The 18,756-nt window shown below is 39.8% G+C and overlaps 1 protein-coding gene across 1 annotated transcript; it reads left to right on the top strand.

The window, feature by feature from the left end:
• The first annotated feature begins 3,606 nt into the window (after positions 1-3,606).
• On the top strand, positions 3,607-18,745 carry rab11a (RAB11a, member RAS oncogene family). The gene is made up of 6 exons (XM_063004151.1): positions 3,607-3,771; positions 8,551-8,746; positions 12,539-12,732; positions 12,925-13,005; positions 15,632-15,717; positions 16,459-18,745. Exons 1-6 carry the CDS (start codon positions 3,732-3,734, stop codon positions 16,576-16,578), a joined length of 717 nt encoding a protein of 238 aa, XP_062860221.1. The 5' UTR covers positions 3,607-3,731; the 3' UTR covers positions 16,579-18,745.
• Positions 18,746-18,756: the final 11 nt, after the last annotated feature.

Here is an 18,756-nt window from a genome sequence, read left to right as displayed (position 1 = left end):
GATAGATAGATAGGTAGATAGATAGATAGATAGATAGATAGATAGATAGATAGATGATAGGTAGATAGATAGATAGATAGATAGATAGATAGATAGATAGATAGATAGATAGATAGATAGATGATAGGTAGATAGATAGATAGATAGATAGATAGATAGATAGATAGATAGATAGATAGATAGATAGATAGATAGATAGATGATAGATAGATAGATAGATGATAGATAGATAGATAGATAGATAGATAGATAGATAGATAGATAGATAGATAGATAGATAGATAGATAGATACTTTATTGATCCCGAAGGAAATTAAAGCCCCAGTAGCATTATACAACAAATAATTAACAGTACAGTACAAAAATAGAACTGAGTAGTTCTTGTACTTTACATAAAATGGATAACTGGTAACTGTAATGACTATGAATGAGGTATAGTTTCAGTATAAAGTTATATTGAATAGTAATTAAATTATTAAATAGAAAAGTGACATGTGACAATATTGCACAATGAGGCCAATATAGCCATATATATACAGTGTATCACAAAAGTGAGTACACCCCTCACATTTCTGCAAATATTTCATTATATCTTTTCATGGGACAACACTATAGACATGAAACTTGGATATAAGTTAGAGTAGTCAGTGTACAACTTGTATAGCAGTGTAGATTTACTGTCTTCTGAAAATAACTCAACACACAGCCATTAATGTCTAAATGGCTGGCAACATAAGTGAGTACACCCCACAGTGAACATGTCCAAATTGTGCCCAAAGTGTCAATATTTTGTGTGACCACCATTATTATCCAGCACTGCCTTAACCCTCCTGGGCATGGAATTCACCAGAGCTGCACAGGTTGCTACTGGAATCCTCTTCCACTCCTCCATGATGACATCACGGAGCTGGTGGATGTTAGACACCTTGAACTCCTCCACCTTCCACTTGAGGATGCGCCACAGGTGCTTAATTGGGTTTAGTCCATCACCTTTACCTTCAGCTTCCTCAGCAAGGCAGTTGTCATCTTGGAGGTGTGTTTGGGGTCGTTATCCTGTTGGAAAACTGCCGTGAGGCCCAGTTTTCGAAGGGAGGGGATCATGCTCTGTTTCAGAATGTCACAGTACATGTTGGAATTCATGTTTCCCTCAATGAACTGCAGCTCCCCAGTGCCAGCAACACTCATGCAGCCCAAGACCATGATGCTACCACCACCATGCTTGACTGTAGGCAAGATACAGTTGTCTTGGTACTGCTCACCAGGGCGCTGCCACACATGCTGGACACCATCTGAGCCAAACAAGTTTATCTTGGTCTCGTCAGACCACAGGGCATTCCAGTAATCCATGTTCTTGGACTGCTTGTCTTCAGCAAACTGTTTGCGGGCTTTCTTGTGCGTCAGCTTCCTTCTGGGATGACAACCATGCAGACCGAGTTGATGCAGTGTGCGGCGTATGGTCTGAGCACTGACAGGCTGACCTCCCACGTCTTCAACCTCTGCAGCAATGCTGGTAGCACTCATGTGTCTATTTTTTAAAGCCAACCTCTGGATATGACGCCGAACACGTGGACTCAACTTCTTTGGTCGACCCTGGCGAAGCCTGTTCCGAGTGGAACCTGTCCTGGAAAACCGCTGTATGACCTTGGCCACCATGCTGTAGCTCAGTTTCAGGGTGTTAGCAATCTTCTTATAGCCCAGGCCATCTTTGTGGAGAGCAACAATTCTATTTCTCACATCCTCAGAGAGTTCTTTGCCATGAGGTGCCATGTTGAATATCCAGTGGCCAGTATGAGAGAATTGTACCCAAAACACCAAATTTAACAGCCCTGCTCTCCATTTACACCTGGGACCTTGACACATGACACCAGGGAGGGACAACGACACATTTGGGCACAATTTGGACATGTTCACTGTGGGGTGTACTCACTTATGTTGCCAGCTATTTAGACATTAATGGCTGTGTGTTGAGTTATTTTCAGAAGACAGTAAATCTACACTGCTATACAAGCTGTACACTGACTACTCTAAGTTATATCCAAGTTTCATGTCTATAGTGTTGTCCCATGAAAAGATATAATGAAATATTTGCAGAAATGTGAGGGGTGTACTCACTTTTGTGATACACTGTACATACACATATAAACACGTATACATACACACACACATATATATATATATATATATATACAGTATATACAGTATATATATACATATGCACATGCATACACACATGGCTACGTTAGCGCCCCCCCCTCAATGGCTCTTAAGGTGAAAGACCTTCTAAGCCTGTCTGTGGAGCAGCTCTGTGACAGCTGGGGTAACTTTGCTGCCATGATGAGCCGCTACACTGATTTTCACTGTAATGTTGGCTGACAATGTTGACGGTGACAATAAATGAATGAATGAATGAATGAGTTTATAGGCCAAATCAACACCTTAAATTCTTTACAGTGTGGTAGGGCGCATTATCCTGTTAAAAGAGACCACTCTCAAAAAATAACATTGCCATGAAATCACTCTTGTCTTTGGTCCTGTCCCTTTGCTATTTAGGTTAGACCGTATCTTGTATTTATTGTAGTTATCGCATTACTTGTACTGTTTTTTTTTAATCTGCAGTGTGTATGTTTGCACTTGTGTTCTGTGCACCCCAGTCCTGGTGGAACATTGGTTGCCTCTCTTGAACTCATATTAACATTTCACCCAATTTTTCTACTGTAGCTATTATGTGGGAATACGTGTCCCCGATTTCAACGTGTTTCGCGAATTTCGGTTCGTAATCCGATATTTGTTCGTACGTTAAGTTGAAAAAGATCATTTGTAACCCAAAATGTTCATATGGTAAACCGTTCATAACTCTAGGGTCTACTGTAGAAGCACTTTGTAGTTCTACAATTACTTTTTAGCCTGTTTTCACCCTGTTCTTCAATGGTCAGGACCCCCCACAGGACTACCACAGAGCAGGTATAATTTAGGTAGTGGATCATTCTCAGCACTGCAGTGACACTGACATGGTGCTGGTGTGTTAGTGTGTGTTGTGCTGGTACGAGTGAATCAGACACAGCTGCGCTGCTGGAGTTTTTAAATACCGTGTCCACCCACTGTCCACTCTGTTAGACACTTCTACCTAGTTGGTCCACCTTGTAGATATAAAGTCGGAGACGATCGCTCATCTATTGCTGCTGTTTGAGTTGGTCATCTTCTAGACCTTCATCAGTGGTCACAGGACGCTGCCCACATGGTGCTGTTGGCTGGATATATTTGGTTGGTGGACTATTCTCAGTCCAGCAGGGACAGTGAGGTGTCCACTCATACCAGCACAACACACACTAATACACCACCACCATGTCAGTGTCATCCACCACCTAAATAATACCTGCTCTGTGGTGGTCCTGTGGGGGTCCTGACCATTGAAGAACAGCATGAAAGGGGGCTAACAAAGCATGCAGAGAAACAGATGGACTACAGTCAGTAATTGTAGAACTGTGCTTCTATATGGTAAGTGGAAATGATAAAAAATTCGGTTTTACTGTTCCGAATCAGGACTTTTATTTTGAAGGTTTCCTGATTGTTTTGAAGCCTTGAATGAAGCTCTTTGCTAAATGATTAGCATGGCTACTGAATTACACACAGTCTGACTGCAGTGCAGCAGCGGGGAGGATCGAGTCAGTTGTGTCGAAATCTGATCGCCGAGTGTTTCTCCATCACTCTCCAGTTGTTTTGTTCTGATCAAGATGGGAACGAGAGACGATGAATATGACTACTTGTTTAAAGGTAAATGACATTTAAAGTTGCTATCGCTAGTTGCGCTCTTGATATTTTAAACGGTACCAACCTTGTTAGCAAGGAAGCATCTGGGCTGCGTCCCAAACCGCACAGTAGTTTACTAAATATTTTGTTTTAAATGACACGCTGTTATTTATTGTACTGTTTACTAATGTATGAACCGCAGCACTTACACTTATATTTATACTTGAAGTATCAAGTGTAGGCAATATCTAAGCCTGCTAGCAGTCCTTGCTTAAGCTAGCGAACAGGCCAACATTAGCAAGCAAGCCAGCGATAAAAATATGTTCTTTTTTTACCTCTCACAAGACCTTAAATTATTAAATTAATAAAGAACATAATATAAGCTGTACTGTATAAGTGCATTCATTAAATACTATCTCTAAGGGCGCATTGAGGTTCATTTGTTGTTTTGGGGCTGCGTCCCAAATTGTATACTGCATACTTAATAGTATGTCAAAGTAGTACTAAAATCAGTACCGTTTTGACAGACCATGTAGTAGGTAGTGTGCATACTACATAGTTAAAGGCAGCCATTGCAGACAGCACCACACCTTCCATGATTTGGTGAAAGAAAAGCTAAATTTAGCTGCCTGTGTTGATTGAACACAGTTGTGTAGCAAGGCGAGCTAAAACGCGGAAATAGGCCCCATTTTTATGTTCAATTTAAAAACACTAAAACTAAAACTTGAAGCTTTGCTGACTGACCGTGCGCTAAAATGTCAGCCAGCTGTTTTATAAAGGAGCGAGCTAAGTCAGGTCACTGTATTCCGTACAGTTCTATACAATTGATCTGTATAGCGCTTTTTACAGTTGACATGGTCTCAAAGCAACTTCACAAAATTGAAGACAAACAGACCAAAAACCCCCCTGTTGAGTAAGCCAGGGCGAAAGTGGCAAGGAAAAACTCCCTAAAAATTACAGGAAGAAACCCCGAGAGGAATCAGACTTAGCAGGGACCCATCCCCCCTGGGTGGCTTGGAGAATAATGTAAAAGAATAGGATTTACACAAACCATACACACACCAAATTCATTTCAACTTAAATTTATAACTAGTGAAAAGAAAAAAAACCAAGCAATTGGAGTCAAGTGTGTGACAGTTAATAGTTCTGGACATTTTCAAGTGTGAGGTCTAACTGAACTAATGGTCTTAATCTCCAGAGTCAAGTCTTAACTGCATTTTAATCCTTTCTAGGATTAAAATCTAGGATTACACGTCTGTCTAGGGCAGCACGGTGGCTAAGTGGGTAGCACTGTCGCCTCACAGCAAGACGTTCCTGGGTTTAATCCCCATGTGGGGCGGTCCGGGTCCTTTCTGTGTGTGGTTCGCATGTTCTCCCCGTGTCTGCGTGGGTTTCCTCCGGGTGCTCCGATTTCCTCCCACAGTCCAAAGACATGCAAGTGAGGTAAATTGGAGACACTAAATTGTCCATGACTGTGTTTGGTATAACCTTGTGAACAGATGAACCTTGTGTAATGAGTAACTACCGTTCCTGTCATGAATGTAACCAAAGTGTAAAACATGACGTTAAAATCCTAATAAACGAACAAACACGTCTGTCTCACTGAATGAAACACTACAGGTGTTAACAGGAATCTCTACAGCTTTAATATTTACCCTAAAGCAACATTCCATCATATATCTCTTAAAATTCCACGATTTTAACATTTCCAACCCAAAATTAACAGCTCGTAGCTTTCTGAATAAGGAAAAGGGTAAAACGTTGAAGCAATTTGATAAGGCTTGAAAATTGGAGTAAATTTTCATACTAAAGTAACTTAAGCCACAAACACGTAAACATTATTGACAAGCATTATCAGAGCCTATCTAATTAGTAGCCCTGATAGTAGGGATGTAACGATAAACTCTACCCACGATGCAATGCGATTCACGATACAATTTTTTCCCGATTTAGTTTAAACTGAAATTGAAGACAAATTATGACAAAGTTTCCTTTTATTATTTATCTTAAAAAAATAAAATAAAAGACTGTATTTGTGCTTATCTTTTATTTATCTAAATAATGAATGCCCTTTTATTTCTGAGGTAGGTACAAACTATGCAAAACAATTTTGAATTAAGCCCAATTTGGCAACCAGGCGTATAGCGCCAGTGTTGTCAACCAGGCGAGGTGTATAGCGCCAGAGCCCTCTGCTGTTTAAAGTGAATATCAGCTCATTATACATGTCAAATTGATTTGAATCGTTTATTAACTGTCTTGTGGTGCATTGTTACATACCCTACCTGATTTACCTATTTAATATAGAATTGATTTGCATCGGATTGCTGTAGAGCCCTCGTTAACATATTGATAGCCAGAGTTATTTTGATTAGATTTTATCAAGTTTTTTGTGGGTCGTTTTTATATTAACGTTAAATGAGTGTGAGACGGGCCGCTCAGGTGGCGCAGCGGTAAAAACACGCTGGAACCAGAGCTGGGATCTCGAATACATATCGTATCGAATCTCAGCTCTGCCTGCCGGCTAGGCCGAGCGGCCACATGAACAACGATTGGCCTGTTGTTCAGATATGGGCGGAACTAAGCTGGCTGGCTGATTGATGGCGCCTGCACAGAGATGAGAAAAGAGTGCTCTCAGGGTGTGTCTCTCCGTACACAGTGCTGGGCTGCACTGCACTCGTCAAAGTGTAGGTGATAAGATGCACATGGCTGCTTTGACTGAATTAAATTGTGTTTTTTTTTTTTAAATAAAAATGTAGTTTATTTGCTTTTATCTATTTGTATTTATTAAAAGTGCAATTACTTGCATATTTATCATTTTTAGAATCAAAGGTTTGTTTGATATCTTATTTCCATGTGACTTCACAAATATGAGTTTTGTGCAGGTGTATTTTAATTACATTATTTAAACAAAAAATGATTTACATCTTTCATTCCATAATATACAGTGGATTTAGAAAGTATTTACACACTTTGCTGTCATAACCCAAAAAAGTGTCTTTGTCAGCAAGGTAAGAAAGGACCCAGAGATCATTCCAACCAAGCTCCAAAGGTCCTCTGTCAAGATTGAACAGACAAGTCGAATGGGCAACCATGTCTGCAGCCTGTATGACATATGACAGTTGCTTTGGCAGCATGGCGGGAAAATAATTTTTTGGTCTGATGAGATGAAAATTAAACTCTCAGGGCAGAACAGCAGGGATATTTCTGGGAAAAAACAGGCACTATGTGTCACCATTTACTTACAGTGAAGCATTTTGGTGGCAGCATCATGCTGTGGGGCGCTTATTATAAAATAGAAATGGCAAGCTTTAGAAAGGTACCTCAATAGTTATGTGACATAGTTCTCCAGGTGTGCTGTTAACATTTAGGACCTCGCAGCAGTTCAAGAGGTTCACATTTTTTCTTATTATCTTAGTATTTCTTAGTATTTAATTACATTACACCAGCAAATCAGTACAAATTGCTGTTTTAACCCCAAGATACAGTGTTTTGTTTTATTGACTTACTTACATATTGAATATGTTATGTCAAAAGACAAGTCAGGTGGATGAATCACAGAGGCTGTAACACTGCTACAAGTGAAGCAAGTTTGTTCTTCTTCCACACAATCTAGTATCAATGGAATTAAATATCATAAAGTTACTACCATAATATTATTATCCATAATAGAGAAGCTCTTTTTGGTTGACGTACAGAAGAAAATTCTAATTGCATGTCAGGGAGTTTAACATGCAGTCAGACTTAATTCTGACAAAAAAAGCTTTAGTTTGTTATTTTAATGTGTAATAGTTCAATTATTAATAGAACTGTAGCGCTCTTTACGTTTGTACCCAGAAGTAGTGTACTACAGAAGTAGTGTTATCTCTCTGTAAACTTAAGTGATGGAGAGATAAGTTTAAATGACATTTTAACATACAGCATTAGCTGAACAGTGACTATTTGTTGGTTAGCAACTAATCAGTTAATCATTAACACCCCTACTTACAAACAAATATTGTAGCTCTTAGCACATCTATATGCTTTGGTTAAAGTCATGCATGATCTGCAGTTCACCTCAGTATTAGATTTTTTCATTTTTGGTGACCAAGTGAGCGAAACGGCATAAACAAAACGCTATCTTATAGGGATGTAACGATGCACTACAAGACGGTTAATAACCGATTCAAAAGTTCAACGATTCAAATCGATTTGACATGTAAAATGAATCGATATTCACCATAAACAGCAGAGGGCTCTGGCGCTATACACCTCGCCTGGTTGACGTCACTGGCGCTATACTCCTGGTTGCCAGATTCTGGGTTTTTCCAGCTAAATTGGACTTAATTCTAAATTGTTTTGCATAGTTTGTACCTACCTCAGAAATAAAAGGACATTCATTATTTAGATAAATAAAAGATAATCACAAATACAGTATTTTATTTTATTTTTTAAAGAGAAATAATAAAAGGAAACTTTGTCATAGTTTGTCCTCATTTTCAGTTTAAAAAATCAGGAAAAAAATCGTATCGTGAACCCAGTATCATGAATCGCATTGTGGGTAGAGTGTATCGTTACATCCCTACTGTCTTAGCTACAATAAATTGAACTTAAAATCACCATATATGAAAAAATCCACACAAGTAAACAAATAGACCTACCACTTTGACTGTTTAAAGGCGGAACCTATTATTCGGACATGATATTAGCCATACCAACTGACATGGCATTAGGAAACAAACAAAAATTGGTTGAATTCTATATAAACACTTAGTTTGCCTTAGTTGATCTCCATGGAAAATGTAAAACCTGTGTTTTGTTTTGAAGTGGTTCTGATCGGAGACTCCGGCGTGGGGAAGAGTAACCTGCTGTCTCGTTTCACCCGCAACGAGTTCAACCTGGAGAGCAAAAGCACCATTGGAGTGGAGTTTGCTACACGCAGCATCCAGGTGGATGGCAAGACTGTGAAAGCTCAGATTTGGGACACAGCCGGACAGGAGCGCTACAGGGCCATCACCTCAGCGTAAGAAAATACTGTCTTAATCACACACAGGTTTAGCAAGCACACTTGCAAGCACACATACCATAGTATTCCAAGAAACCAGCAAGTAGTGTGGGTGTCACACAGCATGAGGGTCCTGGAGACCTGGGTTCAAGCATGGCTGCTGGTCACTGGCATAAGGTCATGCACAAGTTCTAGGAAATGAATGTTTTACTGGATTATGCCCTTGACAGATTATTGCCCTGTCCAGGACTAGGCAGAAGACAGAAATACACGCCTCCTTGATGCTGAGAAGGATGAAGCGCTTACTATTTATTATTCAGAAAGATTAACTTTTGGCATTTTGCAGAGACTAGATGCTCAGTCATTGGAAAAATATTAGTAGCCAAAATTGATAAAATCCTAAGACCCAATGTCAACTCTTGACCTCAACTTTATGTAACATTTAAAGATAGAAATGTTAGAGTTTTGCAGATTTTGGCAATGGTATCCCAGAGGCATAAAACTAGTTGGCTTATTTTCCAATGTTTCTATAATTAGCCGCACAATCAGGCTCAAGTTTGAACTTGTGATTTTCCGATAAAAGGTTAAGGTGTTGTTTTGGGCCCTGATTTAGGTGTGTTTACATAAAAAGCAAGTATTTAACCAATTTTGTTTTCCAGTTAAGCGTACGTCTATTGCAAATTCACTCCAAACTTTAAAACACATTTTAAAGGGGGATTTAATCTTAATGGCAGAAAAATTTAATAGTTTTTTCCAAATTGTGAATGTCTTGAATCTATAACTGCCAACAGTGACTTTAACATGGTATTAAAGTTGTGTTGTCTCCTATTAATTTCCTGTTGTTTCCAGTTCATTTATTTTCATCATCAAGCAGCATTGTGTGTGGACAAAATACAGTACAAACATATTCAGTACTTTATTCCGCACACAGCTTACCAAAACGACATTGCTAGTTAAGCATTATACAGTACAGTAAGGTGAAACTCTTATCAGGTGTATTTCTGTGTGTCTTATAAAATACTTATGTCAAGGTCAGATCTGCTTTAAAATACTTATCCATATTTGGTACTTACCAGTCAGTGACTTGTTTTCCATTGTTGATGATGTCTTGCTTATTCCACATTGCACAACATAAAAAAAGCTTAGTGTAACAAAATAATATTTTACTTGGACAATTACAGTGATTGCTATTAAAGTTACACTGTGTTTAAAAATTAAAACGCGTTTCCTAAGAAGTGGGTCAGATTAAAGATGAGACGAGTTAAATCAGAGACGTTTTGTTTTTATACTTCTTTATAGAGTATATCACAATTTTAATGACCGTGGTAGCCTAGTGGGTAGAGCCGTGGGCTACAAATCAGAAGGTTGTGGGTTTAAATCTCAGCTCTGCCATGCCACTGTTAAGCCTTAACACTCTTGGCTACACGGACGCTGTACAATGGCTGAGCCTGTGCTCTGACCCCAGCTTCCAAACAAGCTAGGATATGTGGAAAAATAATTTATTTGTACTGTACATGTGTATATGTATGTATTACAAATCTTATTCATATATATACACACCAATCACCCAGAACATTAAAACCACCTCCTTGTTTCTACACTCACTGTCCATTTTATCAGCTCCACTTACCAGATTTTTTTTTAGCCGGTATTATCCTGTTCTTCAATGGTCAGGACCCCCACAGGACAGCCGCAGAGCAGGTATTATTCAGGTGGTGGATCATTATCAGCACTGCAGAGACAATCACATGGTGCTGGTGTGTTAGTGTGTGTTGTCCTGGTATGAGTGGATCAGACACAGCAATGGTGCTGGAGTTTTTAAATACCGTGTCCACTCCCTGTCCACTTTATTAGACACTCCTACCTAGTAGTAGCAACCTTGTAGATGTAAAGTCAGAGATGGTCGCTCATCTATTGCTGCTGGATGCTGCCCATGAGGCACTGTTGGCTGGATATTTTTGGTTGATGGACTATTCTCAGTTAGGGCTGCAACTAACGACTATTTTAATAGTCGACTAATCGGACGATTATTTTTTTCGATTAGTCGACTAGTCAGCGATTATTTATGTCATACCCTCCATCTCTGCCTTAACATAAAACCCTGTTATGTTATTTAAGTTCCAATATCAAATTAAAATAATGACCCATGAAACATGAATATGAAACTCAAGCTTGATAGTTTAATTAAATATATTTGAAACATTAATACACAATCACAATAAAAAAAAAATCAATTACATAAGAAAGCTTTGGACAGCATTAGAAACTGTTATGTTTCAGAAGTTATCACTCTGGAAATCAAAAACATTTATAACATGTCGCTGAGAAACATGTGAATGCTGTCTGTGAAGACCTCAACCATCTGAGGGGAGCATGAACCTCTTCTCATCCACACTCCATTGCTTAGTGCTATTAATAGAAAGAGCAAAAGAGAAAGCTGTATTATTTATCACAAACTGAAGGCTATATATCATAGTTTATTACAAATAGTGTACTGGCTATGCCAACTAAACCATAACAGGTTAAATATCTTAACTGAATTATCTGCTGAGCTAACTAGCTATCATTAAGTGGAGGAGGCTTATTATTTAGAATGAATGCTCTCATTGACGTGAGCAAAAAATAACGTTAGGCTATAACGTTAAGTTATATAACGTTACTCCTAATAAATCACTGATTAACTATTGCACTTAATGCGTAAGCTTAGCTATCAAACCTAAAAAATAGCGATCTCTTAGGAAGTTTTCCGACAAGTACTCTAGCATTAACAAACATTAGCTACAGTACATTGGTTAGAAGAAGAATGAAATTGAACAAGAATGAAGCGGTGTAAAACCTTACCTGTCCTGGATAACGCTGGTCATCACGGCTGAAGGGTGCTCGCGTTTCAGATGCTCATGCATCACCGTGTTGCTGGCGTGAAACCACAACTCTGCTCTGTAGTGTCTGCGTTCAGCTCGTTTCTTTGGTTTGTTTTGGCTGAAATGCTCCTGAAATACTTTGGAAAGTTTCGGTCTCTCTATCTTTGCCTCTCTGTCCTCATAAGCGATGCTGCGCTCCCTGCAGTTCCTTTAGTGCATTGCATCAATAACGACTAGTCGACAATGAAATTACACGTCGACAAATTGTTATAGTCGACGTTATCGATTATGTCGACTAATCGTTGCAGCCCTATTCTCAGTCCAGCAGTGACAGCGAGGTGTTTAAAAACAACATTGTGTCTTATCCACTCATACCAGCACAACACACACTAACACACCACCACCATGTCAGTGTCACTGCAGTGCTGAGAATGATCCACCACCTAAATAATACCTGCTCTGTGGTGGTCCTGTGGGGGTCCTGACCATTGAAGGACAGCCTGAAAGGGGGCTAACAAAGCATTCAGAGAAACAGATGAACCACAGTCAGTAATTGTAGATCTAAATGGACAGTGAGTGTAGAAACAAGGAGGTGGTTTTAATTTTATGGCTGATCAGTGTATATATTACAAATCTTATATTACTATCTGCTCTAGATAATAATAGTAATAATAATAATAATTATTATTTTAACATTGGAAAGTATTGTATAGAAACTGGTTGCTAGCCTACTCGTGCTGGCTACATGGCCACACACTGAGTCTAACTTCTATTAAGAACGTACAGTACACACAAGCTGTTTCAGTGTCATTCTGTGTGTTTTGTGATTCTTGCCATGTATGTACTTTCACCAGTTAACCTAAAATATGTCCACAAACTACATATGTATACAACCGGAACTCAAATTAAGATTTCAGGTGTAAGTTAGAATTTTTGTTTTGGTTTCAAGGTACTACCGCGGTGCTGTGGGGGCTCTCTTGGTGTACGACATTGCCAAACACCTGACCTATGAGAATGTAGAGCGCTGGCTGAAAGAGCTCAGAGACCACGCAGACAGCAACATCGTCATCATGCTGGTTGGCAACAAAAGCGACCTTCGCCACCTACGTGCTGTACCCACCGACGAGGCGCGTGCATTCGCAGGTCAGAGAGACATTTCGTGTCGGGCCTTCCCGCTAATGCTTTGGATCTGTTTCTATTATGACCTTGTTTAGGACATATTGTAATAAGGCAAGAACAAATGAGTGTCTAAAAGCAGTGTGTGTGTGTGTGTGAGGTAGATGACTGAAGATTTAAGGTGCTAACTTACTGAATGAATGTATCTTGTGCCTACAGAGAAAAATGGGCTGTCTTTCCTCGAGACATCAGCTCTTGATTCTACCAACGTTGAGACTGCTTTTCAGACCATCCTTACTGGTAAGTGGAACTGAAAAACACACATTCTTTTGGTTCCTTATCTGTAGTGTCAAGTTAAAGCTGAGTCATTTTAGCTAAAAGTGAAGAGTAAAGAAAAAGAGAATTAGAGTTGATGAGCTGGAGAACATGCAGATAAGGTTGAGGAAGTGTGTGTGTGTGGGGGGGGTGCATGCTACGGGGAAAAGATTGTAACTGATTGGAATTTGGCTGAAGGCCATATCCTTATGAATCGGTAATCAGTGACCTGACCTTGTTGGGGTGGGTCCACTGAGTTCCTCTAGCTTGACGTGACTGTAATGAAAAAAGATCCTTCCTCATGTGCAGCTCTGTTTATCAGCTTAGCATTAGGTGCTTTCTGCATAGTAAGCTCAAAAATTCAAGGCTTATGGCTTAAGTGTGATTTTATGTACACCGATCAGCCATAACATTAAAACCACCTCCTTGTTTCTACACACATTGTCCATTTTATCAGCTCCACTTACCATATAGAAGCACTTTGTAGTTCTACAATTACTGACTGTAGTCCATCTGTTTCTCTATATACATTTTTAGCCCCCTTTCAGGCTGTTCTTCAATGGTCAGGACCCCCACAGGACCACTACAGAGTAGGTATTATTTAGGTGGTGGATCATTCTCAGCACTGCAGTGACACTGACATGGTGGTGGTGTTGTGTTAGTGTGTGTTGTTGATGTAAAGTCAGAGACGATCGCTCATCTATTGCTGCTGTTTGAGTTGGTCATTTTCTAGACCTTCATCAGTGGTCACAGGACGCTGCCCACGGGGCGCTGTTGGCTGGATTTTTTTTGGTTGGTGGACTATTCTTAGTCCAGCAGTGACGGTGAGGTGTTTAAAACCTCCATCAGCGCTGCTGTGTCTGATCCACTCATACCAGCACAACACACACTAACACACCACCACCATCACCGTCAGTGTCACTGCAGTGCTGAGAATGATCCACCACCCAAATAATACCTGCTCTGTACTGGTCCTGTGCGTGTCCTGACCATTGAAGAACAGCATGAAAGCAGGCTAAAAAGTATGTAGAGAAACAGATGGACTACAGTCAGTAATTGTAGAACTACAAAGTGCTTCTATATGGTAAGTGGAGCTGATAAAATGGACAGTGAGTGTAGAAACAAGGAGGTGGTTTTAATGTTATGGCTGATCGGTGTACATATGTACACTACATAGCTAACAGTATGCGGACACCTTTTCTAATTACTAAGTTATAAAGTTTAATGAGGCCTCTTAAAATATTAAACAAATGGTCTGAGTATGTTAAGAGATTTAAGTCTAAAAACAATTAGACTTAAATGTTGAACTTATGGGTGATTAACTGTAGATTAATGGGTGTAATAGCAAGTGTACCCACTCAGAATCAAATCTACAAGAAAACAAAGTGTCAAAACGTCAAGGGGTCTGAATATCTAATGAATCCACCATTATGTGTGCAAGGATGGATAAAAATACAATGTCATTAGTGCGTAATGAGATACTTACATAATGCTTGCTGTACTTATATACAAGCCCAAATCAGAGTAAGTTGGGACAGTATAGAAAGTGCACATAAGGACCTGCAGTGTTTTTACATTTGTGTTGACTTCATTTTATTGGTTTATATACACCCATTCATGCATTTCAGGTCTGCAACACATACCAAAAAATTTGGGACAGTAAAGCATTTACATTTTTACTCTTTGTAATGTCGCCATTCCTTTTCACCACTCTTAAAATACATTTTGGCACCATGGAGACCAAGCAATGAAGTGTTTCCGATGTTTTGTCCCATTCTAGTTTTAGTTTTACATTCACATTTTAGTGTGCAATAGTACAGGGTTGTCGTTTGCTCTCTATTGGGGACAGGTCAGGACTGCAGGCAGGCCAGTTCAGTACCCGTACCCTGTTCTTCCTCAGCCATGCCTTTGTAATGTGTGCAGCATGTGGTTCTGCATTGTCTTGTTGAAAAATGCACGGACGTCCCTGGAAAAGATGACGTCTTGAAGGCAGCACATGTTGCTCTAAGATCTCGATGTACTTTTCTGCATTAATTCTGCCATCACAGAAGTGTAAATGACCTTTGCCAAGGGCACTGACACAGCCCCATACCATGACATACCCTGGCTTTTGAACTTGTTGCTGATTACAGTCTGGATGGTCCTGTTCGTCTTTGTCTTAGAAGATCTGGACTAATTCAAATCGAGATCTTACAGTCATCATGATTACTAGCCCTAAATTTCCCCTGTCCCAACTTTTTTGAAATGTGTTGCTTAACTGAAATGCAGGAATGGATATATATTCGTGAGTAAAAAAGTAGACCACACAAAGGATGAAATATCTTGGATTCATAATGTCTGCAATAAAATAAAAGTCAAATTAAATGTAAGAAACTCTGCTTTTTCCATCTGTCCCAATTTTTTCTGATTAGAACACAGATTTAAACAGAAGGTTCATCCACGTCTGATCACTTGTTTTTACTGTGAAGGTGGCCTGAGTTTAGCTTTTGTTTCACAGGGTTACTTTCATTCACACGTCGGTGCTAGCAACTTTACAATGTTAAACAAATCACCATAGTTTTACGGTCAAGTATATCAACCTAAACCAACGTTCCCATGTCTCCTCTTGCAGAAATCTACCGCATCGTGTCCCAGAAGCAGATGTCAGACCGCCGGGACAACGACATCTCGCCCAGCAACAACGTGGTGTCCATCCAGGTGCAGCCGACTGAGAATAAGCCAAAAATGCAGTGTTGTCAAAACATCTAGCCCTTCTCCGTGACCTCATTTCCCTGCAAAGCCCACCTGCAAAAGCCCCCACCCTTCCCTTCCCTTCCTCTTTTCCTCTCTTTACCCCCCCCTCCCTCCCTCCCTCCCCCAACTCGTTCTTAAAGACTGCTTTGGTTCAGAGGCGCAGCTGCATGCTCGGGATAGAGCACAGAAGCCGTGCTACTAAACCTCACATCTCAAAAGGGTTGCCACCTGCACTCTGGACCAAGCTTGATTGTTTATGTTTTGCCATGGTAGGCTTTTATATTGCAGAATTTTAATAATCAGTTGTGCTGATCGTCACAGACACGTCTTTAACACATCATTCGATTCGCGAACAGTGTGAGGTTTGTTCATGTCCGTGTCTTAAGCAGATAACTAGATCTGGCCGAGACCTGGAGTGTGTTGGTGTTAGTGTATGCTTTAGAGAGTCGGATAATCACTGTAGTAGATGTTAGACTAGTATTAGATCCCAGAGACTGCCAAACTTTCTCCTTTGGCTGCACACAAATGCTTCACTTTGCATGTAGGTTTGAATACCGGCCTAAAAGCATGCATATCCTGTATTTTGACTGTACCTTGGGGTTACAGTATTACAGTAGTGATAGTGGTGACACATCACAGGCATGGCTCCTCACACTGAACCTCATGCTGCTTCTGCTTCTTTTTCTCCTGTGCTTTTTCTTTTAGAGAAGTGGTTCTGGTGCATTTCTCAGTGAAATGTGGCACATGGACGCCTCTGGTTTCATGCATGCGCTCCCACTGGGCTTTCCCCTCCCTGCTCTGCACAGTGAGGCCTTCATCACATGATCTTCTAGTACTATAATAGTGGCATTTAGTTTTACTGCTGCTCTTCTGGATGTTCCCGATGCTCTGATGTGATCTGTTATTCACATTGCCAATCTATTAAACAGTGATTAATGCCATAATTCTATGTCAATCTGTAAAAAGATCAAACAAGGTTTAATTTGTTGCCAGGGTACACACATTTTAGAGCAATCTGAAACACTATTATATAAATAAGGAAGGCTATGACCATGACCGTCACAAATTCATCAAGTGTAAGGCTGCAGTTTTAACAAGAACAATGCATATAAAGGGAAAAATACCCTTTCAGCCCCAGTCTAATGTCAGGTTTAGTTCCAGATCTAAATCTAAAATGCTAGCTTGATATGGATCAACCCAATCAGCTCATATATTCTATGCTGTCAACAGGCACAATGACTCGTGATTCATCCACATCATTTACAACTCAATACACATTTAGATTTACATTTGTGGCATTTAGCACACGCTTTTATCCAAAGCCTCTTACAATTATGACTGAATACAATTAGAGCAGCTGAGGGTTAAGGGTCTTGCTGACGACTTGTGTAAATGAATTATTCAAATCTGTAGTCATATAAAGAACAAATAATTAGGGTGTCTGTGGAAAATTCATCCTTAAGGAATTGGCCCCAAAAATACATATTGGTTAAAACTGCAACTTCCATATTCTAGAACGTCAGCTAGATAATTACCCACTGTTTAAATGTGAATACCTGATATCATCAGTAGTCGAAAATATTCTAAACTTAGTATCATAATGGTTCCTTTTCAGATAGAAATGTTCCCCTTTTGGTTTTAATATCACTATCACTTATCACCATCATGTCAGTAATGCTTTGCACCACTTGCTTGCAGAGTTAGCTTAGTTACTACATCAGGAATGTATAGAAGTGTCGGGATGTTCGCAAGTTATATCTACTAGACAGCGTTTTCTAACAGATGCTGAAAATGTTCTTGTGGAGCGAGTACTGCATAGCTGACTATGCCACCAGCACGTACCTGTTTGTAGACTAGAGCTTTAGTGTTTTTGCACCAGACACTATTTCTTTGCACAGCTAACCCACACTACAGTTTACTTCTTTAGTCCTTAGAAAACTATTTATTCTATAGTAGACAACTGATTAATTAGCTTATTACTGTGCCTACTATGTAAGACTCTTGAATTTAGGAATATGTCGGACAAACGATCAAATATAACCTAAGAATGTAAAATGTATTGTAGCCCAGTATAATCTTGTGATTGTTAAATTAGGCATTCCTGATTTAGAAAAAAAAGCTGGAAAATAGCAGAAGATGGAATTTTGTGCATTCTGGTGGTGAGGATTGGAAGTGTAATGCATGGTAAACCAAATGACCACAGATGTGCTGTACACCAGGTATATCTTGTCCACAATGGGATTGTGTGCTGCAGCCTAGCATGAAATCCGCCTGATTTTATTTGTTCACTCAGTTGGTCTTGGTCTTCAGACTATGCTGAGCTGTTATATAATTGAAGCTCCTGCCTGGTTCCAGGATGATGCTGCAGTCACACCGCCCCTTTGTGGATATGATCGGAGGCTCATGCTGTAGCATATCTGCTACTCTACCAATGCTTCTAAAAAATATCTGTGACTGTGAAGTGAACGTTTTCCTGAATTTAGACACTATGTAGTGACCCTCAGGGTAAGGATGGATAAGCAGCCTGTAATTGCTCTTAGAATATTGAGAAGCGTCTAGGTGAGACCACCGACTTGCATGTTAAAACATCCCAACATGGCTTTGTAAAGCAGTATATACACAAAATGCCGCATCATATGCCTGTTAAATTGGGCGCCAAGTCTCTCTATGCATTATGCCACTATATGGTGTTAGGCCTTACTCCATACTGGCCTTCAGGACCCTAATTCTAATTGTGTGACCGACTGGTAGAGGGCAGTGCCAATGATGTATGGGTACAGATGGCACAGCAGTGCCCAGCCTGAGCATTGCACATAGCTGGTATGTTGTAGTTAGTTTTAGATAGTATTGTTCTGACTGTCAGTTATTCTTCACGTATTGCCTCAAGGTTTGTCTGTGCTGTACTGTGATTTTTTTTTTATGATTATACTATTTCTCTGTCCACTGTAATTCCAATTTCAAGTGCAAAATAAAATAAGTCATGTTGAAATTATTCTGATTTGT

The sequence above is a fragment of the Trichomycterus rosablanca genome, chromosome 11, assembly GCF_030014385.1.
Source record: "Trichomycterus rosablanca isolate fTriRos1 chromosome 11, fTriRos1.hap1, whole genome shotgun sequence".
Lineage (NCBI taxonomy): Eukaryota > Metazoa > Chordata > Actinopteri > Siluriformes > Trichomycteridae > Trichomycterus > Trichomycterus rosablanca.
Note: the sequence above shows the minus strand (reverse complement) of the source record. Positions and strands in the feature narration are given on the sequence as shown.